The 27,082-nt window shown below is 39.3% G+C and overlaps 2 protein-coding genes and 2 long non-coding RNA genes across 7 annotated transcripts; 2 read left to right on the top strand and 2 right to left on the bottom strand.

Annotated features, from left to right (window-relative positions):
- Positions 1-1,047: 1,047 nt before the first annotated feature.
- On the top strand, positions 1,048-3,128 carry LOC137293839 (uncharacterized). Its single transcript, XR_010957497.1, has 2 exons — positions 1,048-1,165; positions 1,453-3,128. It is a non-coding gene; the product is annotated as an uncharacterized lncRNA (long non-coding RNA).
- A 598-nt stretch (positions 3,129-3,726) lies between these two features.
- LOC137293838 (cytochrome c oxidase assembly protein COX16 homolog, mitochondrial-like) lies at positions 3,727-7,013 on the bottom strand. The gene is made up of 4 exons (XM_067824607.1): positions 6,657-7,013; positions 6,180-6,254; positions 5,573-5,653; positions 3,727-3,953 (listed from the first exon to the last, which is right to left on the bottom strand). The coding sequence occupies exons 1-4, from the start codon at positions 6,732-6,734 to the stop codon at positions 3,846-3,848; spliced, it is 342 nt and encodes a 113-aa protein (XP_067680708.1). The 5' UTR covers positions 6,735-7,013; the 3' UTR covers positions 3,727-3,845.
- Positions 7,014-12,959: 5,946 nt separating this feature from the next.
- LOC137295161 (uncharacterized) lies at positions 12,960-14,000 on the bottom strand. The gene has a single exon (XM_067826483.1). It carries the CDS (start codon positions 13,998-14,000, stop codon positions 12,960-12,962), a length of 1,041 nt encoding a protein of 346 aa, XP_067682584.1.
- Positions 14,001-20,549: 6,549 nt separating this feature from the next.
- Positions 20,550-26,248, top strand: LOC137294708 (uncharacterized). 4 transcript variants are annotated; one of them, XR_010957532.1, is made up of 3 exons: positions 20,550-20,844; positions 24,043-24,229; positions 25,937-26,248. It is a non-coding gene; the product is annotated as an uncharacterized lncRNA (long non-coding RNA). The 4 variants fall into 4 exon arrangements; XR_010957531.1 differs by lacking the exon at positions 20,550-20,844 and adding an exon at positions 20,951-20,990; XR_010957530.1 differs by lacking the exon at positions 20,550-20,844 and adding an exon at positions 20,959-21,023.
- Positions 26,249-27,082: the final 834 nt, after the last annotated feature.

The raw sequence follows: 27,082 nt of genomic DNA on the forward strand, positions 1-27,082 counted from the left end.
GTGGTTGTGGAAACAATAATCTGGGCTGGTTTTCAATGTTTCATGCAGTTTAAACTATCCTTTCTTCTCCTTGCAAAAATCTGAATATGTTATTTTTGATGATCTGAAAGGCACACTTGGATGTGTCATGTCATGTCCATCTACCATTTTGAGGATGCTAGAAAATTCTTAGTATATAGCAGTTTTAATTTTGTTCAAAAACTGTTCCTGATGAATGATACAGTTCAGTATGAGTGTGACTTCAATTTCCTACATTTTCATGCATTTGCATGGTTAAATGTAGCTGATGAACTGATATGAATAAATTGAAGAAAAAAATAGTTATTTGTATTTTGTTTTCAATCCTTTGATAATTGACGTGTATGGGAAAATAAAGAGGCAAAAAGCTTTTTCTTTAAAAGAACATGATGAATACTGGATATATCTGACTATAAATACTTTCAAGATTTCCAATTCTGTTAGTTGCTGTACCAAACACTCCACTTCACATCTTCACATTTTCCATCTGTATTATAAGATCTACAGATTAAGAGAATGTTCATTAAATATGCCATACACATGATAAATGTAGTCCTTTTCATCATATATGCTTTGTTTTAATCGCATCCGCACAAAACACTTTCAGAAAAAGTGGAAAATCTAGTACCTTATTGTCACCTCTGGAACATAAGGGCACAAACTTTTTTTGTTGCAAATTGGTGAGTGTTGATTGGTTAAATGTAATATCTTTCATTTACAAATACCTGGGTAGTTTCTGCAATATCAGGAGTGTTGGTGCATATTTAGTATGAAACATTGTTCCTTTTTCATCAATATGCTCATGCGTTTACATACCCTTTTATTTTTGATGAAATCGAGTGGTTATCTGATGTTATGATAATGTTCTGTGATAGATGAAATATGAAATATTGTAGTTTTTATTAACTCATTCAATGAAGTAAATATTCATCCCAAAGTATGTCTGTTTTGAACGCCTTTCAATTTCCAACAATGAGTGGAGAGGAACTTTAATCAAAGGGAAGTAATCCCTACGACATTATCTCCCCTGTAAAAGGGATGCAACTCCTGTTGACTTATGAACGTCTTCACAGTGCTGCACTAGACATCACTCATGTGTTTCTAATGCTGGTAAATGAAACAGACTTGTCAGGATTTAGACAAACAGGTAAGCATGGAACTGTGAATTGACACTACAGCTTGAAAATATGAGAGGTCTGTAATGGGTTGGAACTAGTGTTTGATGTTGAACCAGTAAAAATCAAAGAGAGTTTGTGAAAGTTCTTGTAGAACACCTATCACACCCCAGTTGAGATAAAACAAAAATCAGTTGTAATGCAAAGACTGAGAGTTATTTTTCTTAAGATTGGATTAAAGATGTCACTGTGTTCTTATAAACTGTCAAAGTTTCTTCAAAGCATGGTTTTGGCATGTCATTATTTAATACTTTAATAGGTGATTGAAGACTGAGACACTCATCTTTAGGCATGGCATCAAGAAGAATGTCTGGAAAAATTGCCATGTGGCAAAAACGCACAGATGAACATCAGGAGAAACAGATGATCAACCCTTTTTCAGAATGGGAAGGTGCATCTCATCGAACAGCCCTCAGCAAAGATGATGAGAATTATGGTGTACCTGTTGCAGGGTCATCAACAGAGAGGAGAGGTCGACAGGCAGGAATGTTGATCAGTGGAGAGGTAGTGGAACTGTGTCATGTGATTGCTGACATTGGCTGCAGACAAGATGATGGAACATATGTAATTACTTTTGGACATTTGTTTGAAGCTTACACGAGAATCTCCAATAAGCTTGTTGGCATGTTGATGCGCGCTCGTAAACAACATTTGGTTCAGTTTGAAGGTGAGATGCTGTTTCAAAGGCGTGACGATGATGTGCTGATTACTTTGCTGAAGATTCCAGATGAAAACTGAGACATTTGATGTGTTGTGCATGTGGCCCTGTTGCAGATTGTTTATAATTTATAAGCTTTTGACATTTGGTGATGATACCTTGAAGCTGGGCTGCAGATAATGTTTTCAACATCAGGAGTACATACTTCTCATTTTTTCAATTTAGGACTACTGGAAAAGATTAAGGGTACATTTAAGACTACTGAATAGTATTTAATGGAGTACCAGTAGTCTTGTGTTTCACTTTTTATGCACCACAACATTGCTACGCTTGTGTAAACAGGTCAATAAACAACAAAACAATACTTTTTCAGATAAATATGTCTGTTTCTAAAACAGTACGCCATTGCTGTGGTGCATGACAGCAACTATTCTTAATTAATCTCCTACCGTATTGTGCAGAATTTTTTTATCCATATATACACCCCTTATCTGAAGCTGTGTTAAAGTGTTAACACCCCATTATTTGGTTTTGCAGCCCCAAACCTGGTGTCACCAGTTGATCAATACCATGAGACCTGCAAAGCTCAAGGCTTTCATCCTAAATTAACCTGACAAACTGTGTTAAGACTGGAATACTGACTAAAATGGCCTTACACCTAACAGGGGTATATTGACTGCACATTTCCCCAGGTCAGATATCATCTTCAAACTGAGACATTGACTGTGTAATTAAAGTAATAATTCAGTGCTACAATAAAAAAAAATTAAGAATCAACTAAATGAGACTGATTCTGACTTCAAAAGACTGCAAGTTAACTTCAGCCTGATGTACTGCTTGTGTTGAAATTTGAGACCACTTAGATATTTGATACTCTTAGGCTGTACACAAAGAGGTATCAAATCCTAGTTCACTTGTGGGCATGTTAGGCAGAAGATCTGAGTTTGATTCCCTACATTGGTACAATGTGTGAAGCCCATTTCTAGTGTTGCCTGCTATTGCTGGAATATTGCTGTAAGTGCATAATACTATATCCCTCCAAATACCAAAAGGTAACTATATTTTCTACATACAAAATACTATGTGAATCCAAAATATTTTCAAGAATGCATGATATTCATACAAGAGTGCTGTTTGCTGGGTTTTTTTAAAGTTTTACAATTCCTAAGAATTATGTGTAAATTTCAGTGTTTTTCCATCACACCCTTGTGATAAAAGTGCAATATATATTTTTCAAGTGAATTATTTATTGAAAATAAAACAAAGAATGAAACTGGTTCATGTATTGTGTTATCTGTACAGTCACAGACCATATGCAGACAGTTTGTGGTCTGTGATACCAAAGTGCCCATGAGTAGGTCACAGCACTTTCTGAAACCAGTGACGAACAACATACACTTGATCTGCCCTAGTAAAGTGATGTTTGGCTACCATGCAATTTGGAACTAGAACTGGTTCTTTGACATATGCTTGTCATCAAAAGCCTTGTGCAAGAAGTAAAGCAACCTGGCATGTACAAAGTGAGCCTGGAACTAGCTTTGTACCTCATGAGACTTAGAGACCCTATTCAGTTGTCCAAATTTTAATCTCTTCGACATTTTCAAAGTATATTTTTGGTTTGTAGGCACCGTTGCATCAGTAATTCCTCTTGCATGAAAGCATTTACCAATATATCTAAACTAGCACAATTAAGACTTCTGAAAACTAAGAAGTCAAGGATATGTAATCGATTCTGTTCCTTAGAATTCAAATGAAAGAGTGCCTAATGACCACTTGATTCCTTATATTGTTCATTATAACCCAACACATGCATTTTTTTGAGGATGTATCAGAAGTGCCATCTAGTTAATGTGACATCAGTGTATAGAGAATATAAACACACAAATGATTCCTTTATTGATTCTTGGTAATTACATGGTCTATAACAAACCCATAACATCCATATCACACACCATTCATTACAAATAACTTCACATCAGTTATCTCTCTTTGAATTAGTCAATTTTATTCTGTCTCTGAAGATCTTGAACTGTCTTTGAATCTTCCCATGGGCGTGGACCACGGATATTCTGCCAGTTGTCTAACTCCTCTCTCTGTAGTTTCTGGTAACAAAAGTAGAGACTGTTACAGACACACATCTGCTCAATGAAGTACACTACTCAAAAGGAAACACATTCTCATATAACTATAGTTATTTTGGCTTGTGGGTAATGCAGTAAACAGGATTCAAAATGGGGGTCAACATTTCTTGCCTCAGGTGTACAGCTACTCGACATAAAACAGGAGTTGTGTCCCTTGTGATGAAAACATCCAATCAGATGGCTGTTCCTATTTTGACTGGCTTCACAAAAATTACTACTATAAGAGACAAGGTGATTGATTAGAAAAATGAGATCATTTGAAATTTTATCAATGAGAGACTGACAAAATGACCGATAACCAGAGTACGGATCCTTATTACGGCTGAAAATCTCCTTACAAAGAGAAAAGCATACAGACATTATGACAACAGGTAACCTTGTACTCTGCAGCAGCCTGAAATTCTGGGGATTAATGTGTCTAACAGCTCTGCATCTAACATGCAAAATCACTGTCATAGAAACACTTTCAGTTAGAATACAATAAATTTGCACTCAAACACATAAAAGTACTTGAACAAGTAACTGAAACTTTGATACAAGACACAATTTTTTCACCATGTTTCTCGGCTAATTCTAGCCCCTTGGTCATCTACCTGACGAAAGGGCAATAACTAGGCCAGAAATGTGATAAATAAATCAAGACGTTGTTATCCATAAGATTTGTCTTGTATCACAACAACTTTTAAATGTCTTTGAAGAATTTCGACTGAAACTTTGTACCATTTCACATACATTTTTTAAAGATATATTTTAAAAATAATTTCACTGCTATTTCGACTCAGGATAGTAGCAACAACACTTTCAGAGCACATGTTGGTTTGGTTAATGTTCTGTGATCAGCTGAAGAATACATACAATAGTCCAACGTAAAATGGCAGGGAGGAAAAGGCTATGGGCTGGTGGACAAACTTGTCTTGGGTATTCTTTTCTGGTACTGAGTAGCTTATGACTATAAATCTTCAAAACCTTCAAATAACAAAACCTTGGCAGTGTGGTGTGATGTGAACTAACATAACTATCTCTGCATAGTATTTTTATTATCAAAACATCGTAAAAGGATAGGATTTCAGAAAGGTTTTTTACATTATTTTTCATGTCACTTGCATGTGCAAAGATGTATTACTCAGAAATTAACAAATACCCTATCAGTTTCATACCTGTGAAGCTTTTTCAAAATTTGACTTATTTTCATAAAAATAGAGCACACACAAAATCTAATCATTCACAACTATGCATACATCATTCTCAAAGATTCTCAGCATATTTGTCCAATCACATTTCGTCAAAGTAATTTTTCCCACAGACTAACTACTAGTTTCTGACATGAACATATTTTACTGAAACAAAGTTCACAGTCAAAGAAAAATAAATAAATATTATGAAAAGGGGCCCTGAAACTTTCTTCCTTTTCAGAAGCTGTGGAAATCTATACTTACCACATTTTCTAGACTTATGTGGGCTTTCCCATTCTACTGTCATATGGTCAAAATCTGAAATCTATGGTCTTGTTACACATGGCACCAATGTTTTGATTACAGATACTTAACATCAGGGTCTCAACCAAACAGCTGTGTGTTTACCTCATATGCTTTTTCAATGGCTTCTGAGCCCTTTGTTTCCTTCAAATTTAAACCATATTTTGCAGCTTCCTCTTCTGTTAGCTGAAAGAATAACAATTTATAATGTGTTACTTGTAAGCTTTAAGATACTTACTACCTTGAACAATTTGTGATGATACATGCCTTGTTACAATAAAAAGGTAAAATAATATTTATTGTTTCAGATTTAAAAATAATTATGACATACAGTAAAACATTTCAGCCAGCTGAAATTACTCTAGCAGCATCATAAATAAATCAGATTTTCAGTATAATTTATTCAGCTAAAAATTTGCATCTCCATGCTCTACCTTATTATGACAAAATTAATCACAGTTTGAAGTAACTGAATAAATTGATATCTTCAAATAGAATAATTCAGTCTAATACATTCAAAGAAAAGGAGAAAGACTAGGGTTTCATTCAATGGACCAATCAGAGTGCATTACATCAACAACAAACAGTGCTCCTCAGACTGTAATTGGTAAACATATCTGTTTCCATAAACATATAATCATTCTTCATCTCAGACCCATGAAGGGTATTGTATAAGTAATAACTAGGAAAAACAAAATTACATATACCATACCTTTTGTCCTTTTCGGAACTGATACCTAATCACTGTAAACTTTTCCAGCCCAAATGATCCTCCCACGATCAGGAGCTAAAAAGATATAAACTCTTATGAGGCAAACATTTAATCATTCATCTACTTTCATTCAAAAGCTACAGGTACTTTGTTTTCACAGTTCATACCCTGAGTTATATTAAATTCTTTTCTGTTACATTTTGTAAGAATGGTCATGTGAAGATAACAGTGAATTGGTCTTTAACATTACAGCTTACAAATGATGAGGACGGTTGAGAAGTTGTAAATTTACCACAGAGAAGATTATAATGAAGGTTAACTTCACACATAATGGATGTCTGTTTTCACTGTCATTGCAGCTACATGTTTACTTGCAGACTAAAATAAAGACTATTCCCACATAACGCCTTCATAGTCGTGAATCATCATTGTTTCCTTGTTTCTTACTTTATTTTTAATACATCTATAATGTCATACCAGAAATGGAGCACCAAGTCTGATGAAACGACGTTTCGAAACATTTCGCAGCCACTGAAAAACACCAGTTGCCGACATGGTTCAGGTTATTACAGACGGACTGATCTTGTAGGATACATCAAAACGCAGTCCTCTCTGTTGAATAATGTTCTCTAACTTTAAAACTCACGTTTCACCATGAAATTTAACAAACATGATATTTCCGCTTAACATTAACAAACTGCTGTCGTTCTATTGACAATTGTTTCTGACAGTGCGCTACAGGCGGGTGATATATAACTGATCCCACATAAACGTAGACATTGACATTGGAAAACAGGTGCTCGCGTGCATTGCAGTTAGGAGTTATCTGCCCTTGACTTGAACAAAGGGGTTCAATATGGGTTCATTAAATTCTGTTTCACTATCGATCAAATGGGGTTTGCGGTCAGACGTGGACACACAAAAACCGGTTCATCCGTTGAAAAGGCATTATGTGAGTAAATGTCTAAATGTGAAAATGATTTGACAAATATCAATCATAAGCATAATTTTCCAACATTTATATGTAGTAGCGTTAGGATGCGGACAAAACCACAAAGCCACTGGGGTGTGAGGAGGTGGATATTTTATTACATAATTGTAATAAAGACGATTTAGCCTGAAATATGGTAAAACAAATCTCATTACTACATACTTACTACATATTCACAAATACTAAATGCAAACACACACATGCGCATATTTTGCTAAACATATATGCATTACCATGACAACTTCTGATATTCATATGATTAGCACCATTATAATACATTAATTACATTACACGAGTCTGATAATGTAAACATTATACTTATTGTAGACATTAGAATATACGAAAAAGAATGTTCTTTAAACAATGAAAACATACCAGGTTGGTGACACCTGTGCTATTGCCAACTTGACACACCTACGTCATCCTGTCCACATTATCTGTAGGATGAATAAATGCCATGTGTAGATAGTAATATGTATAACAAACTATTAAAATAGCAAATATGGTAAAAATACAAACAACCACATCTAACCACACATTCGCACATACATCTATACAAGCATTCATTTTATTGTAAGGCCGAGGGTACTAACGGCAATTATGTTTCAACATAGTAGGAAGATGAGAAGATTATTGAGACTATGCTTAAGTGAAATAGAAACTAATAATTGCATGTGATGCGATAATATAGGTAATTATGTAACATAACAATTACACAACTCACTGTACTGTGAGTTACCATCATTTAAACTATTTACACATAATGAAGAGTGAATGTTGAGATATCAACAATACTATAAACAATAGCCAATGCAACCACCAACTATGAAACACACATAGCAAACCACAAGAAATATATACAAGACTAGGCATTACTAACCTTCATATATGAAACACAGTCCAGATCACCATGATCTCGATCCCAAAAAATCACAACCTGTCTGACGCTGACCACATAAGATACTGACATAAAACTAGATCAACTTAAACTTTAAATACCATGATACCTTACATGCTTGGATGAACACAGAACAATAGAACTTACACACTAGCCTGAGCAAAGGACATGCTTTAAGAGGGATTGACAGGAGAAAAGCATGCAGTGCAAATGCGTATTACTGAAATAGATTACATTGAGACTAGATTGGTGTTTAGGGAGCTAGGGTTAGGATATAAAATGTTGAAGGTAAAATAACTGATAAATTTAGGTAGATTTAGGCTATTTAATGAGATAGTATATCTCATCAAAATAATACCATGACAAGATACTTTAAAAGATTCACATGTTTATTATATTTACAGCAGTAACTATATACAAAGTTGACTCTGCCACATACTTCCCCCTCCACACAAATGGCGTCCTCGTCATTTACTTGAGTGAAGAAGGTTTACAACAAACTGTGACATCGCACCACCAAATTGCTCGAAGACACCTGCTGAGGCCAAGCGCTGTACTAAGTCAGATCTGTCATCCCAGTCGTTGAATGTCGTCTGCCTCATGACGTAATCCCCTGAGCGCTGCCATTCCGGTGGTCTCCTCTGACGACGTGATGTCCTTGGTGGTGGTTTAGGCATAGGTCTGGGTCGGACTGGTGGCAAGTCAGGAGGTCTGGCTTCTCCTGTTAGGTCCTCTGGATTCGTCTCAAACACTGGTTCCGCGTTATCCTCAAGCACTTCTTCCTTGACAGATACATCCTCTATGCCGGGATCATTCCCAGTCTCTGACTGATGGTCGTCACCATCAGAAGATGCGCTGCCCATCTCCTCAGACGTCTGGTCGTCACCATCCAAGTGGGAGATGGAATCCTCTTCCACAGATTCAGCAGTGACAACTGTGAAAGCATCAGGCTCTGTAGGAAATTCTACTAGAAGGCTTGTGATTGACCTTACTTCATCCACCTCTGACACATTAGTTTCTGCTGGCTCTGTCACAGTCCTGGCAGTCCTCTTTCTTGGCTTTGGTTTAGGTGGCTCAGGTCTGATCTCCTGAGGGTCGTCTGGCAAAGATCCGATGGGTAGGAGCAAATTCCGATGTAGGGTCCGAGACCTTCCTTCTCCTCGTTCCTTCTTCACAACAAACACTGGAATGTCCATGTTAGGCTGAGAAACAACGGTGTACGGGTCCTCTTCCCATTTATCAGAAAGTTTGTGTTTGCCATCAAAAGCTAGGATCTTCACCAGAACACGTTCTCCAGGCGTAGTGTAGCTCCCCTAACCTTTACATCATATCCCGCCTTCTGATTCTCCTGGGATTGCTTAGATGCTCTTGTTGCTATCTTGTAGGATTCTTCCAGTCTTGCCCTTAGAGCCTGGACGTAGGTGGTCAAACTACTATGCTCCCTATTTAGTTCTATTCCAAAGGCAAGATCAATTGGTAGTCTGGGTTCCCTTCCAAACATGAGATAAAAAGGGGAGTAGCCCGTTGACTCATGTCTTGTGGCATTATATGCATGGACGAGAGGCGCAACAAATGATTTCCAGTCTTGCTTCTGTTCTGGCTTAAGGGTTCCCAGCATACTGAGCAAAGTCCTGTTGAAGCGCTCAGTCATACCGTTTCCCATAGGATGGTAGGGAGTAGTCCTTGATTGGGAGATTCCAAGGGTAGAACAGAGCTCCTTCATCATCCTGCTCATGAAATTGGCTCCCTGGTCACTGTGGATCCTCAATGGCATACCATAGTGCATCACAAAGTGCTTATAAAATGCTTCTGCTGTAGTCTTGGCAGTTGTATTCTTTGTAGGAACAGCCAAAGCATACCTTGTGAAGTGGTCTGTGATCACAAAGATATGCTTTGACGTTTCCAGCGTAAGGAAGTCCATGCAGACTAACTCTAAAGGCTGCGAGGTTGTGATGGAAACTAACGGAGCTCGGATGTTGGTTGGTGTCTTCCTCCTCAAGCATCTGTTGCAGGTTCGTATCCAGTCTTCAGTGTCAGTTTGCATCCCTGGCCAGTAGAAACGGTCCCTGAGTAATGAGAGTGTTCTATCACGTCCTGGGTGCCCAACGTCATTGTGAAGGCCTTGCAATGCTCCCTGGATGAACCTTGATGGAAGTACGAGTTGCAATTTTGTCTCTCCATCCATATTGATTCGCCGATGTAGAATTCCTCTGTCAAGTACAAGTGATTTGAAGGACCTGAATATCGATGTGTTGACCCTCGTGCTTGGAACTTCCTGTCTGTATGGTTTCCTCTTCATCCTAACAGCTTGGATCCATGGCTTAAGGGTAGAGTCTTCAGCTTGGGCCATGCGCCAGTCCCTATCAGACATTCCTTTCAGGTCGGTTGACTTGGAACATATCTCTTCATTGACCGGTGCTGCTGAGAGGCAGAGGGATTCCACGTAGGGTTGGGTATGAACGACTCCACAGATTGCCTTGACTGTGTCCATGGATAGCTGTTCTGAGGAAAGCTTCTGGTATTCTGGTAGCCTTGACAAAGTATCTGCGTCTGTGTTCTTCAACCCTGGTCTATAGAATATGTCAAAGTCGTAGGATCCAAGTGCTGCTAGCCATCGGTGGCCTGTCGCATCCAACTTGGCACTTGTGAGGACATAAGTCAGCGGGTTGTTGTCCGTTAGAACTGTAAATTTTGCTCCATACAGGTAGTCATGGAACTTCTCACATATGGCCCACTTGAGTGCAAGAAATTCCAGACGATGTGCTGAGTAGTTTCTTTCAGATCTCCCTAGTCCTCGACTGGCATAACTTATTACCTTGATGCCATCCTGCTCCTGATAGAGTACAGCGCCGATTCCCTTACTGCTGGCATCTGTATGAAGTTCAAATGGTGTCCCATAGTTAGGGTAACCTAGGACTGGTGGTGAGGTTAGCATTTCCTTCAGATGATTGAAAGCTTGTTCCTGTTCCTCCCCCCCAATGCCATGGTCCCTCTGGTAGCTTCTTCGACTTTTTTGACTTTCCATGGGGCATGAGGGCTGAAAGTGGCTTGGCTATCTTGGCAAAGTCCTTGACATATTTTCGATAGTATCCAGCGAAACCAAGAAACTGTCGTACTGCTGTTGGACTTGATGGTCGTGGCCAATTCAGTATTCTCTCAACCTTTTCTGGATCTGCCATGATACCTTCTTCTGAAACGATGTGGCCAAGGAACTTGATTTTCTTCTTGAAGAACGAACACTTGTCTGGTGAGAGCTTGAGGCCAGTTTCTCTAATTCGCTGAAATACCTGCTTCAGTCTATCCAGATGCTCTCCAAATGATGATGAAAAGATGATAATGTCGTCCAAGTAGATGAGGCAGATTTTCAGGTGAAGTCCCTCAAAACACTCGTTCATGAGCCGTTGGTAGGTGGCTGGGCTGTTACAAAGTCCGAAGGGCATCCTATTGTACTCATAGAAACCTAGTGGTCCAACTGTAAAAGCGGTTCTCTCCTTGTGAGTTTCCTCAATTTCCACTTGGTGATACCCGGACTTCATATCCAGCGTAGAGTAATACCGAGATCCTGCAAGCGCTTCAAACATCTCCTCAATCCTTGGAATGGCATAGTTGTCTTTAATGGTTTGTTGGTTCAACTGGCGAAAGTCCACACATAGACGTAATTTCCCTGTCTTCTTCCTAACCAGGACAACGTTGGACGACCATGGAGAACGTGAGCGCCTGATGACGCCACAGAGTAGAAGTTGGTTAAGGTGCTCCTTGACTTCTTCATACATGGCAGGTGGTATGCGCCGATAACGTTGCTTGAATGGTATGTCATCCTTGAGGTCAATCCTGTGTCTAACTGATTCTGTGTGTCCCAAGTCTGTGTCGCCAGTAGAGAAGACGTCTAAGTAGTCAGTGATGACTTGTCTTCCATGTGCTAGCTCCTCATTTGAGACGGCTGACTCTTTAAAGTCCATGAGGTCCAGTACACTAGAGTCCTGATTAGAAGTAGGGCGTGGTACATCCTCCAACTTGACGACTTGCAATTCACACAGTGTAGCACGGCTAGGAATGCTGATGGCTCTTGTAGTGAGGTTAGATACATGTACATCCACATAGAGCTTTTGACCGCTTCCATCATATGAAACAAGTGTGGGCGTGATGTCAAGGTCATCTGCTATCTGTGATCCAGTAGTAGGCTGAACTATGACATGAGTAGCGTGATACGGTAGGGGCTGGTCAATGTAACCTGAGATATGAATCTCCGAGTTGGCAGGCACTATCTTACCAGTTGGCTCGTGGCTCCTGACTTTACCGATGGAGAAGTTCCTCCTGGCTAGTTCCTTCTCCCTAATCACCATACTCCTGAAGGCTAAGTACCACGGTGAATGGAGATTGGCTTTCTGGAGAAACCTTGGTCCAAACTTGTCCTGGCACTGGTTGAGGTATATGGACAAGATGTTGGTTCCGAGTGTGATAGGTACTGTCTTGTTGTACTGGCTGTCTGGTACAACAAGCAGCATACTCTGTATCTTGGTAGATGCATTTCCAGAACCCTCTATATCGACAACAATGACACCACTGTACTGTAGAAGCTCTCCATCCGCGCACTCGACATGGAGAAGCTGCTTCAGCGGTTCCAGGGGAACATCAGGAAAGTTCTGTCGATAAAATGCCTCAGCTATAGATGAGATCGTAGCTCCAGTGTCAAGTAAAGCCTTCGTCTTGATCCCGTTGACAAGTATGTTGGTTTCAGTTGGCTCGCCAACCAACTCGGACACTAACTGTTGATGGGAATTGACTTTGTATCCTAGGCCCATGGTCCGCCCCTCCCCATAGGCCTCTGCAAGTTTCCCTGGCCCGGAAGTGGTGCACGACATCCACGCTGAATGTGACCTGGCTGTCCACATCAGAAACATCTAGGTATGTCATCCATGGTCTGAGGTCCTTGAAACCATCCTGGATCTCCTCGTCCTGTAGGATTGCCTCGTCCATGACCTTGACAGAAAGGCTTGTTCCCTCTTGACCTTGGTTGGCGTGTCCAGTTTCTGGGTGGCAAGTATCCATCCTCCTGACCTTGATCATGATGATTCCATTGGTTACCTTGACGATGTTCCTTGACTTGAGGCCTCTCGTTGCTCTTGACTTGTTCCTTGAGTTTGTTAATCTCAGCTGTCATCGACTTGAGCATGCCCTTGATCTCTTGTAGTTCCGACTGCTCCTTGGTTACAGATGACTTGCTAGTTGCAGGTCTCCTCGCTGTTGGTTGCCTCTGTCGCAGATCCTGTTCCAGTTGTCGCAGGTACTTGAGAAAGGCTTCCAGTGTTCCTCCCTGGTCATATCTATGGCTTGACATGTCCTTCAGGTCCAAGCGAAGCCCTGTCCACAAAGTGTCGCGAAGCAAGACATCCCTTTCTCCTGTCTTCACCTTTCCTAACATGATGGCTTGATCCAAGATGTCCTCAAGTCTGCATGCCCAATCGGCAACTGATTCCTCTTCTCCTTGTCTAGCAGTATAGAACTCGGCCATGATGTTGTGTTCTGTGTGCACCATTCCGAAAACACTGTCCAGCTTGGTGATGAGGGAATTCAACGGGGCATCCTTATCAATGTGCATGGCGACCCTTGCTGCCTTCCCACGAAGTGATTTGTGTACGGCGTCCACGACATCTTGCTCCGAATATCTTGTGCAAAGACATGTGTATTCATGCTTCCATTGGTCGAAGTCGACGTCCCCTTTCCTATCCCCTGAAAAATAAGGAAGCTGTGGCGTCTTAGCCAGCGTAACTGTAGGTGGAATCGATGGTTTAGCTTCCTCAGTCGACTTGCTAACCGATGAGATCCAAGCTAAGAGATCCTGAGGTGTATCAGCTTTGGGTCTTAAATCCAACTTCTTCAGTGATGAAACAAGTTGTTTCACCTCCTCTTCTGACATTCCCGATTCAGCCATGTTGCGAAAATAAAGTACACAAATGACAAACAACTAAATAATATAAGACGCAGGAACTTGGTGAGAAACATTCGCGGAAAATACAACATGCAACACGTGCTGCATGAAATATGCGCAGAGTTTGTATCACGGCTTACAACGTAGAGCTTACGGTGAAGCCATCAATGATACCCTAAATATATATAAGGCTTAGGGACTGTTCATATTTAATTACGTCAGTGGTATGAAATATTAACTTAAGGAGTATAAGTTACATGTTTACTTTGATTTGTGTTTAGATGATAAATTAAATCAGGTAAATGTGTGCAGGGGTACACACGCAGGAGGTTTATATACCGGTATATGGTATGCTACATGATGAATGATTCCAGGCAATACCAAATGAAGATATAAGAAGCAGACAATGAGATAACAACCCCTAGTTACCTGAATGAAATAACCAAAGGAATGAATGAACACAACACAAACCCTACAACTGTACCACAAAGGGAACCAGTATACTAAACTATGAACTAACTAATATAACCTAAACATACAGGTTTATTAGGATACACTACTAAAGTTAACTAAACTAAGTAGTGATTACGAACATAAATAATTATTTTACTAACTACTTAACACTACTAATACACATTCATACACACAGACACAACGTGGTTGTATAGCGCGGATGTGTAAGTAATACTAATAATTAAGTTATCCAGCTAAGTACATGAACTAATCTTAACTAATACTTAACTAAAGACAGCACCATAAATTCACATTAGAAAGTAAACACCTTAGTGATAAGATATACTAGCTCCGGAGCAATATACTAAAGGGTACCCAATGTTACTTCAGTTAGGATAACATCTTGAAAATAATATTCAATGTATGAAGTGCAGTTGGCCGAACTTCACGAGGAGGTCAGGGTCATGCAAGTGTCCATTTGTTTGGTCACACAAGTGTCCATTTGTTTGGTCACACAAGTGTCCATTTGTTTGGTCACACAAGTGTCCATATGTGTGATCACGCAAGTGTCCATATATACACACAGACACACATGTCAACAGGCAAACAGTTTCCAACAGTGTGTATTCACTGAACGATGATCATGGGTCGTGGGTGGTGTCATCATTGCCCATGGTTATTGTGGTCATTACTTCATCATCTGTGGTAGACGTAGGTCCGTCGTCTATGGCAGTGTCCTGTCCAACTTCCTCACTGGGGGCTCCAAGATGTAGTAGCGTTAGGATGCGGACAAAACCACAAAGCCACTGGGGTGTGAGGAGGTGGATATTTTATTACATAATTGTAATAAAGACGATTTAGCCTGAAATATGGTAAAACAAATCTCATTACTACATACTTACTACATATTCACAAATACTAAATGCAAACACACACATGCGCATATATTGCTAAACATATATGCATTACCATGACAACTTCTGATATTCATATGATTAGCACCATTATAATACATTAATTACATTACACAAGTCTGATAATGTAAACATTATACTTATTGTAGACATTAGAATATACGAAAAAGAATGTACTTTAAACAATGAAAACATACCAGGTTGGTGACACCTGTGCTATTGTCAACTTGACACACCTACGTCATCCTGTCCACATTATCTGTAGGATGAATAAATGCCATGTGTAGATAGTAATATGTATAACAAACTATTAAAATAGCAAATATGGTAAAAATACAAACAACCACATCTAACCACACATTCGCACATACATCTATACAAGCATTCATTTTATTGTAAGGCCGAGGGTACTAACGGCAATTATGTTTCAACATAGTAGGAAGATGAGAAGATTATTGAGACTATGCTTAAGTGAAATAGAAACTAATAATTGCATGTGATGCGATAATATAGGTAATTATGTAACATAACAATTACACAACTCACTGTACTGTGAGTTACCATCATTTAAACTATTTACACATAATGAAGAGTGAATGTTGAGATATCAACAATACTATAAACAATAGCCAATGCAACCACCAACTATGAAACACACATAGCAAACCACAAGAAATATATACAAGACTAGGCATTACTAACCTTCATATATGAAACACAGTCCAGATCACCATGATCTCGATCCCAAAAAATCACAACCTGTCTGACGCTGACCACATAAGATACTGACATAAAACTAGATCAACTTAAACTTTAAATACCATGATACCTTACATGCTTGGATGAACACAGAACAATAGAACTTACACACTAGCCTGAGCAAAGGACATGCTTTAAGAGGGATTGACAGGAGAAAAGCATGCAGTGCAAATGAGTATTACTGAAATAGATTACATTGAGACTAGATTGGTGTTTAGGGAGCTAGGGTTAGGATATAAAATGTTGAAGGTAAAATAACTGATAAATTTAGGTAGATTTAGGCTATTTAATGAGATAGTATATCTCATCAAAATAATACCATGACAAGATACTTTAAAAGATTCACATGTTTATTATATTTACAGCAGTAACTATATACAAAGTTGACTCTGCCACATATACATTACTGATATCTCACATTACCCGTGTTTACATACTCTGGAAGGACTGTCGTGCTTTGACATCTGTAAATAATAAGTCTGTTATCTGTGTTCTTCCGAAAAGATTTTTTCTGGTCAGGTAATCTCACACTTGACTAACACGCCACAAATTGCCTATACCTCAGAGTGGCTTCAGACTGACATTGTGAAATGTCTTCTTACTATCTTACTACAGTACCTTCTGTCGGGTAGTAATGCCAATGCAGAGTTGTTGCTGTTTTCGACGAAGGGCAGAGTTTTGTTCTTGGGCGACTCGACATCCTAAATGCCACTCACATAAGTGCATAGCTGCTGAGGGCCTTACTGCCAAACGTGAGCTGCAGTATTAATACTTTTGGGGATGTACAGTTAATACTGTTCCTGCTTTCGCCTCTTAACGCTACAGGTTCGAGAGCACCATACTCGTGAGCGCGGGAAACTGTCTGCGATCTGCGCCACTTCGAGCATCCCATGCCAAACTGAAGTACTGATAATATCTGAAATACTGTTGAAGGAGACGTCAACTCAAACACACTCACCTGAAGTATGGCTTTAGCATGTTCAGTAACATATTAACGGGTTTCCGTGACGGTGGGGGCAGTCGAGTGGTTATAGCTTTCTCTCTTCACGCCAGAGACCCGGTCCCACATGGGTACAAAATGTGAAGGCCATTTCTAGTGTCCCCCGCCGTGATATTGCTGGGATTTTGCTGAAAACGAGGTAAAAAGTAAACCTCATAACAGGCTTCCATTACTGGATTGAATAGATATCAGTCGAGACACGCTCATGGGATCTACTGACCAAGTGTTGGAATCCCACATTTATTACCCTACATCTACCAGCAAGTTAGGCTTTAGTTAGGCTAACATTAAGCTGAACGCCAACTGGTACAGCTGAAGCTGATGCACCTGATATACTGTTCAAAGCAGCGTTAAGCCAAACTCACTCACTCCTCCCAATCCTGTATCCGTGAAGATGTTAAGGATGGATCCGTGTGCCACAAAATGGAAGCATCTCCACAGATGCTTCGCAAAACTACTTGACAAGGTGATGTCTTCTCCGAAGGACGTCTGACTAATATCTCAAATAATGGCCATGTTTCAAGCATGTCGCTAGAGTTCGTGAGATGGTGCTTAGATAACACATTTGGAATTCGCTGACATGACACCCGTTTCACATGTGAAAATAGACGTAGTTGTCGCACAAACGAGTATGTAAAGCTTTCTGTCACAACAAACTGGCTCAAGTGTGTGTCTAAATATCATACTGGTGAAGTGGACACGGTGTCAGCAGAAATGCAGGTGTGAGTCATCAAATGTGATGAAATGGATACGATGGTCCGTTTGATTGGCATTTTAGAAGTTGATGGATAATAGAAAAGCATAATACTTTATGGATAACAACTTCTTTAGTTCTATGATGCGACGTTTCGGTATAGCCTCTAATACCGTTTCGAAGCAAGAGTAAAGCAATACAGCACAATACAATCTCGCTCCATCTGCTATGTATACATGTACCTTGTTTCGCGTCCCCAACATTGGCCTCCTCCCATTGTTATGGTATTATTACCTGTCCCATTGTTGTTATTGTTAAGCGTCTTGATGCATTCCCTTATGTTATCTCACTTAATCCCTGCTGTATACATGAAAGCCGGTTCTGTGCTGTATTGCTTTGCTCTTGCATGAAAACGGTACAAGAAGCTATACCGAAACGTCGAATCATAAAAATAAAGCTGTTATCCATAAAGTATTATACTTTTCTATGAATGGATACGGTGATAGGAGAGAGGCTGGTGTACATGTGAACAAGCAGAAATCGACACAACAGTTGCACAAATGCACATTCATTTCATCTGGAAAGGAAATAGTCATGGTAGTAGCGCAATGTGAATCCTAAACAGACACGGTCATTGGCGGACTAAAAGACCACTGAAACGCTCGTGAAAATATTCTCAAAAAGCTACGGTGACAGCTCAAATGCATATGAGAATTCTACTCTAGTGAAATTATCACCCACTGTAAACGTATTGACAACGTGACCTGGGATTCATGAATATTCGTTCCGTCTGAGGGCTGAATGCGAGTTTCTGGATCCGCTGACCACGTCATACTAAATGCAAGCGTCTTTCTTGTTGCATGGTCAGTCCCTGGGCATGAACAGGCACTTGTCCGTTATTGTCAGTACAATGTCTCCGAGTTTGTTATCTATAGCACATAGCCAGGCAGTAGGTTCGTTGATTATTTATGTACCACCGCCATATAGCTGGATTAGTGCTGGGTGCAACGTTGAACAGCAAACAAACAAAATATTGCACATATATCTGCAGGCGAGCTATGTAAAACAGGCATATGTGCTAAATCAAACAATCAGCTACTACCATGTCAAACAAATAAACGAGTGTCTCCACATATGTGAACTATACTCCAATATACTTGACAGTTAACTTCACCGCACCGTTGTGTCTGGACCAATGGCCGTATGGCCTGCTGCGATGTGTCCTGTCAGAGAGTAGCTCAGAAATGCACTAGAGTATAGAGTGAATGAATTTAGTTTTACGCCGTACTAAGCAATATTCCAGCTATATGGCGGCTTTCTGTAAATAATCTAGTCTGGACCAGACAATTCAGTGATCAACAGCATGAGCATCGACCTGCGCAGTTGGTAACCGATGACGTGTGAACCAAGTCAGCCTGCCTGACCACCCAATCCCGTTAGTCGCAGGAGACTATAAAACGTGGTGTGTATAGAAGGAAATAATCCAAATACCAGTCAAAGATATGGTCTCAGTTATGGTCTTGATCATCAACAGCTCACATGAGATCCGGTGTTATTAAGGTAGGAACTTTCATTAAATATGATCTGGTTCGGAAACACACACTTGTTCACTTTATACGTCAAATAATAATTAATCCCCGGGGTGGCAGTCGTGGAACTGAAAGGATCATATTTATTTCACAGATGATAGTCCGCTTTCATTTGATAAATTACATAAACTTTACATTTTCCATGTTTGAGTTCACTACCTGGAGTGAAGAAAAACAGAAACAAACAAAACATGCTGTCTTGGCCATGTGTGCCAACAAATGTGTAAAATCGTTGTCTCTTGATTGATTTCACTTATCAACTTCAGTGTCCGTATCAGGTTTACGGTAATTGATGTTCATTTCACCAACACATACAAAACAATTCTTCCCAGTCAGTGACTTCGAAAAGAACTCCTCCATACATTTATCAGCTTTTGAGTCTACTAAGAGTTCATCTGTATGGAACTCAATTTGATTTGATGTAAGAGAACAGTTGTCTCCCCCTGATTTCATGACGTCAGGTATGACGTATTCGTCGTCAAAGTTTCCATGATCTATGACAGTCAGTTCCATAAGAGATGCATGTTCGTCAAAACAACACTCGTGGGTGTCGATGTGCATATGTGAGATGTGACTGCGGCCCCTAATTGAATATTGCTCTCGTGATTCGGTTACAAGGAGTCCACAAAATGTTGATCCATTTTCTGTGAAACATAAGTGTGCTATGCCTTTCACCTTGAGTGCTGACATCTTCGCTGGGTCAATCTTCTTCCAGTATAAATCACTTGTACATCTTCTGAAACAATCAGTTACATAACAAATGACAAACAAGAACATTTTCATTCTCTGAATTTAACAGTGACATATATTCAAAGAAAGACTGCGGTCAAATAAGATATGGGGGAACAGAAGGAACACTTTCTATCTGCTTGTCTGTAATACAAATTGGAAATTTCCTTTACTTTAGATACAACTGTTGTGGATTTGTGCCATACTGATAGCCCGCAGCGGAAAAAATAAGAGATTATAATGGCGGTTCCGTAGTTATGAAATCCTACAACTGTTTATACTCAAGTTGACTTGAATTCAGTCATGCTTCCGAACCATATAAAACTGCAATAAGATTGAAGTTATAGTATATATTTAACACATAAACAAATAACTCCAGTTAGAAACCATTTGCAGAAGTTTGTCAACCTCAAAAGGGCCTCCTCGTGACGGTCATGGGGTCAAATTCATTGGCAGTTATGAAACCAAAGCTTTGCACGGCTACACAGTCGCCATTCGTTAGTGGGTATTGTGATCATCAGAACTGGGGTCTGGATGATCTCTAGCTACTGGGTTTAGCAACTAATCAGTCACAAATACATCAGTACATCCATCTCGTTCTTGGTCCGGATTTACACACCAAGTTTACTTCAGAGCTTACCAGAGCTTAACACCAACTGAATAGATTTGTGGAATTGTTCCTTGACTAAGAAAAAGTACACAAGCAGACGTAAGTAAACGAAATTAAAAGTGTCCAATTTTAAAGAAATTCGGCAACAAGTGACCGCACGTGTTATTCAACCGGAAGTTTTTAAAACGACATTTGCCGAAAACACACGATTCGTATGACCTTCACCTGCCTGGAGATGCGTTGAGGTTGTTCGTGCCTTTCCAAGTTACTACTTTAATGTTAGACTTTCTGATCTTAACTCAGTTGTTTAATATAATGTATGATGTCTAGTAGCTTGTATATGTTGCGTATCTAAAATTGTTGCTTTTTTGCAAGAGCAATTTACCTGGCATTGCAAATTTCACAGTTCTCAGAGGACTTCAAGCACAGAAGTCGTTTCCATTCTGAAGTGAAGATCATTTCAACTTCACATTCTTAATTAAAGACATCAAATGTTGTCCAACTAATTGCAGTGGTCAGATTGTATCTTGAATACATGCAGGAGATCTTGAAATAATTAATCGTTCTGATCATTCGTAAATCTGATATTATGAGATAAACATATTGAAATGTCATGGAAGACATCAAACAACATGCCCCATTTCTGAACTCTTTTTGTGTAAATTTTATGCCATATCTGAATGCATGTCTAAGCTTGGCCAGAAAGGTTTTAGTCTGGTATTTCATATTTTGTGGCCCTAGATACAGTAATCTACTAAACGAACTTGAAGGCCCCTAATTTTAACTGTATCTTTTACATGCATTTTGGCTATGATAGACAAAATACAATAAGGGTACCATAAAACAGTTTGTTACATTCATCAGTTGGTTATAAGCATGTTTGTTATGATCATAGTTTGCCGCAGGCAGAGATCTGATGTCAATAAAGCTATTGCATATATAAACTTTGTACTCCATTTGCTTTCAAGACAGGTATGTTTGTTTCTCATGCATATGTAATGCTGTGCTAAGTTAGCAATGCTATTTGTGTGTATGCAACAAAGAAACTCGACTTACTGAAGATTATTATTCAGCTACAGTCCGTTTGATTCCATTTGAAACCGATGAATTGGTCACTAACACAAAATCTAATAATTGCAACAAAACCAAATTTTGCACAGCCATATTAAATGGACAGACCAACTCTGATGATGTGTCTCATAATTTGGGACACCCGAATAAAAAGGTTGTTTAACAAACGATCATCATTTTCTTGTCACCTTTCGCTGTTTCGTACGAGGGGACACTTGCTGGTAGAACATTCAGGTAATCAACAAGCGTGTGTTGTGAAGATGGGGTCATCTCAAAAGTCGTCATCTGGTTACCACTTTAGATGTTCAATGGGAGTCAGTGTTGACACTTTCAGAAGACGCTGTTGTCTGAATCGGTGTCGCTGTCATCAGAGTCTACCCTGATGACGACTGGCTTGATGGTGGCATGGTCCAGTCCACTTTGTTCCCCGTAATGTCTTTCTGTTTCATTCTCAACTTTCTCAATGCACTTTTGCCATGCTTCCTGCGTGATGGTGTCTACTGACTGTTGAAGAATCATTTGTACATCCCGATGTTTGAATGTTACATTTAGCCTGCCAACATCCGATTTCATGATACCCCAAATGAGTTCTATTGGGTTTAAATCGTAATGATAGGGTGGCAGTCGCAAAACTGAATGACCATGTTCTGTAAGGTACTCATCAACCTTAAAGACAGGTGTGGTTTTATTTGACTTTATGATGTCATACAGAACAGGTTTGGTTGCTTTTTCTGGATACGATATTGCTTTTTTTTGCAACCATTCCATCATGTCCCCATTCTTACTGTTAGATGTTGGGGCCTTTGTATTGAACGCCATGATATGGAGCGTTATCCTTGACAATCAGACTTTTGGGGGTCAGTGCTGGTATCAATTGATTTTGTACCCATTCTAAGAAAACCGTCCCGTTCATTTCGGTATGATAGTCTCGGTTGTCTTTAGATTTTGCCTTGAAGACTAGGGAGCAGCCAGGTAGGAATCCCCGACTCTTGCAACCAGCATGGAGCACAGTCAGTCGCTATCCCTTGCCAAGTGGTAATTTTCTGGCACAGGACTCTGAAGAGGAGCTAGCGAACCATTGTGTCCCTGTGGTATGGGAAGCATTTACCCATGTTTTGTCCAAATATACAGGCTCGTAACCCTCTGTACGTATCTTTCGAATCGTGTGTAAGTACAGGTTTCTTAGTCGAACAATATCAGACCTCACGCACAGTGTACGTCTATTTTCTGAGCCTACTTTTTTGTAATGGAAAGCAAATTTGTGAAGCAACTTCCATGACTGGTATTTTGAAATGACCAAAGAATGATTTGTCTCCATATGCTTTTTCAGAATACGCAGGGAGACAAAGGTATTTTGTTTATATAGAGCTAGAGACTGAATGGCATTTCTAACCAGCTGTTGTTGAAATGAATCAACTTTCTCACATTTTGTGGGTTTTGAGATGGTCCCCTCAGTTGTGTCCGTGCAGGTTGAATCGGTACAGTTATTAAAGATAGTTTTTAACTTCCCTTCCATCATCCCAACAGCATGTGCGGTACTTAGCCAAAGCATATTGAGCCCTACCCCTTTCACCTTCGTTTTTAAAAAAGTTAAATACTTTGCAAATAATTGACTTAGCATCGTGTGATAATCTAATTGTTAAAGGTATAGCAATCATGAATGTCTGGTTTGCCAAGCAAGTCACACGTGTCAATTTCACACGTGCACCTTGCCCACCTGGCTGTTCTACCAGCAAGAGGCCCACCTCGTACACAATAGCGAAAGGTGACAAGAAAATGATGATTGTTTGTTAAAGAACTTTTTTATTCGGGTGTCCCAAATTATGAGACACATTATTAGAGCTGGTCTGTTCATTTCATTTGGTTTTGTTGCAGTTATTAGATTTTGTGTTAGTGACCAATTCATCGGTCTCAAATGGAATCAAATGGACTGTACATGTGAGGATACTACAGTTTTCATCAGGCTCTAAAACTAGCATGGTTTCTTTCCTTGAAATGCACACAGGTACAATGTGTGAAGTCCACTTCTGTTATCTCCTGCTGTGGTATTGCTGAATTATGGCTAAAACAAAACTTGCTTACTCCATGAAATATGTCAAGAGAAATATGGACTCGTTTTAATTTGAATATTTCAGTTGACACCTATTTCAGTTGACACCTATTTCAGTTGACACCTATTTCAGTTGACATCAGCAAGTCAAATCATGGTACGCCTTTTTTTTCTAGTTGATGGATGGACTATCTGGAAATTTGACATTGTGGCAGAAGTCCAGCAAGTTCCTCAAGAGAAATTTTTGGTCACTCTTCTTTCCTTTAGCTGCATCAACAGCTATCCTTTTGGATTTGTCAAAGACAAGGCGCTTCAAAGCTAATCAAGCCCTCCTAGCTAAACAAGCAGAGATCAAAGCTCAAAGTACGTAAGTCCTACAGTTGGTTTTGGTACATTAGTGCTTCTGGTACATCTCACTTAGAGTGTCACTGTTGACAAGGTTCAGGAATTTGATCAAGATTCAAACCTAATTTCCCTTGGCAGGAAAGTTGGAGTTTGTAGGGGTACAAAAAGCCATTTTTGGTAATTATAATTGTTCCTGGTGTTGATTTGTCACCTCTAATACAAAGCCATAACATTGGTTATAGGTTATAACTACATGAACTGGGAACCCTTCAGTGCTAGTTTGCTAATTTATGCTGTCATTAAGACCAATACTTGCATCTGTGCTAATCTTGGCAAATCCCAAGGGTCAGAAATGTATTCTTATTATCACTCGTCTCCAAAAACAATCAGCTCCAGAGATACCTTTTATCTACAGGCAAAGTGTTAGTCCACATGGAAATATCCCTTCCAAAATGATCTATTTTTATTATTGTGCTTTTCCCTTAATATCTTTCTCAGACTGGGAGACCTCTGTTACAAATGAACAGAGATGAAAGGTCGGGGGTGAAACTGCTCTTACCACATAACATCTTGTCGTACATGGTCTTCACTTGTCTGTTACAGTTGGGTATATAAGATATGATCATTATGCAGAAAACTGACAACTATAGCCAAACTTTACAATATTTAGTAACATGGAAAAAACTAACCAAAATCTTTGATCTTAGGGAGGAACAAAACTGATTTTATCACAAGACCGACATGATGGTACGTAAACTGAAAATACTGAATTTTTGGATTGCTTTACAGTATACTGAACTGAAGGTAAATACCACCAAATCCTATTAATATTAGAGTTGGGAATCAGAAAGTAAATCCACTATCAATTGTCGGAGGTCATGTGGTGAACTGTTATCGACTATGATAAAAATATATTAATTTCTTTACAATAGATGAGTATTTTTAGTCTTTCCTTTGATTGATTTATGACCATCGTAACACCACTGACAATTACTGCATTTCACCCTTAGCCATACCTGATTGAATGTTGATGGAATTTTGCTCATGTTTTCATTGCTGATGCAAACTTGAATGGTAAAGTGTACTGCATGTTTTGATATGGCTTGATTATTTCTCAGTGGCTGTTGACTTACTCACTTCACATTTTTTCGCCAAATCTTCCATAAAATACCACATGATTTGATATTAATGTACAATTTATGTTGGATGGTCTGCAAAAACAATCAATCAATGCTTTGTCCAACCATTACAAGGATCCATAGAAATACTGGTTGTTTGGAATATTGCTTACACACCTGAACAATGCCCTTCTTGATCTGTAGTAACTGTAACTGTAGGTTTCACCAAAACTGTGAAAATCTTATCACTAGCTTCACTTTACAGCTTCCCTTCTTCTACATCAAGCTGATATATAGTTATTAAGTTTGGTTAAAATACTTGGCAGTACTCCAGTCATATGACACCAGTGATCTGATATGACTGAAATCCTGTTCAAAGTGCAATGCAACTAAATATTTTTACCAGTTTTAATTTTGTTACAAAAATCACCTGAATCCCTACCATTGACTGATTTGGTTCTTTTTCAGAAGTCCTCTTTGGGGTACATGTAACCATTAGTATGTCCTTTATAAAATCCTACGACAATTGTAACAATATTTTAATAAATAATATTGTCCAAATGACTGGATGATTTAACATTATTCTAATGCAGTGTATTATTTTCAGGCTGAATATGAAGTTCTCCATGCTAAGAGCCAGATTTGTGCCCTACTACGTGGCATTACTGATACCACCGGCAGCCTACTTGTTTGGCAGCTACCTCCAGGGGCAGCTTGACGAGACACAGACATTGTATCGAAACAAAAGCCGATTGTTTGGGGGCCGCAAATTAGCTGAGGGAGAGAAGGCATGGTGATAGATGCAAGACCAATGAATGTGTGCGGTGTAGAACATGGACTTAGCCTTTATCACATTTTGAATTGGACTGTAAATTATGGCTCCTTTCTGTAACATAGAAATAAAGGATTTAGTAATTTATGTGTTTGAAAGTCTTGTTTTCTGTCCCCTACAGTATAGACTCAAGGGAGTTGGTGCCATAGCTTTGACTTGCCACAGTTCATTACTAAATGGTTTATGCACCATTAACATGACTTATTATTGCCATGGACTGTTGGATGAGCAGTCGTATTGAAGACTTCTGACTCGGATGTGACAAAACAGTAACATATTTCAGTCAGAACAGGTACACCTGTCCAAACAGCTTGGCTGTTTATTTAGAGTAAATGTGGCTTATAGGGAACCTCCCCACAAATTCTTACACTCATTTTCCAGTGAGAGGATACAATGAGTGAAGCCCATATATTAGTCAGCAAGTAGTCCTATTGTAATGGTTATAAGTGTTATATACATGGAGGTATTTTTCTCCCAAGCATGTGGTACCCAGCTTGCACTGCAGTCCGCACACGCTGAAGAGCAGTGCCAGAGTTATCAATAGCAGCTGTGTATATGCAACATAGGGCCCATTCAGTCAAAACAGGATCAACTTTTCAGTTGATCAGTGTTCACCATTCAATACTTGTTCCACCCAGCTGACAAATGTTTAGCTTTCAACACTTAACCCATTCAGCTGACAAATAGCATTAAACACTTGATCCATTCAGGTGGCAGCTGTTTTACACCCAACACATTGCTACTTTCTCTGTTAAGTGTTCGGTGCTGTTAAGTGTTCAGCACTGAACACTTAACCCACTTTGTTGACAAATGTTTCATTCAACACTTGACACACTCAAATGATCCATGTTTATCATGATCCATAGATCAGGCTTAGTTTTTATTTCACATAAAGTTGCAAGAATGAATAAAACAGAAGTC

Source organism: Haliotis asinina, chromosome 8, assembly GCF_037392515.1.
Source record: "Haliotis asinina isolate JCU_RB_2024 chromosome 8, JCU_Hal_asi_v2, whole genome shotgun sequence".
In the NCBI taxonomy this organism is placed as follows: domain Eukaryota; kingdom Metazoa; phylum Mollusca; class Gastropoda; order Lepetellida; family Haliotidae; genus Haliotis; species Haliotis asinina.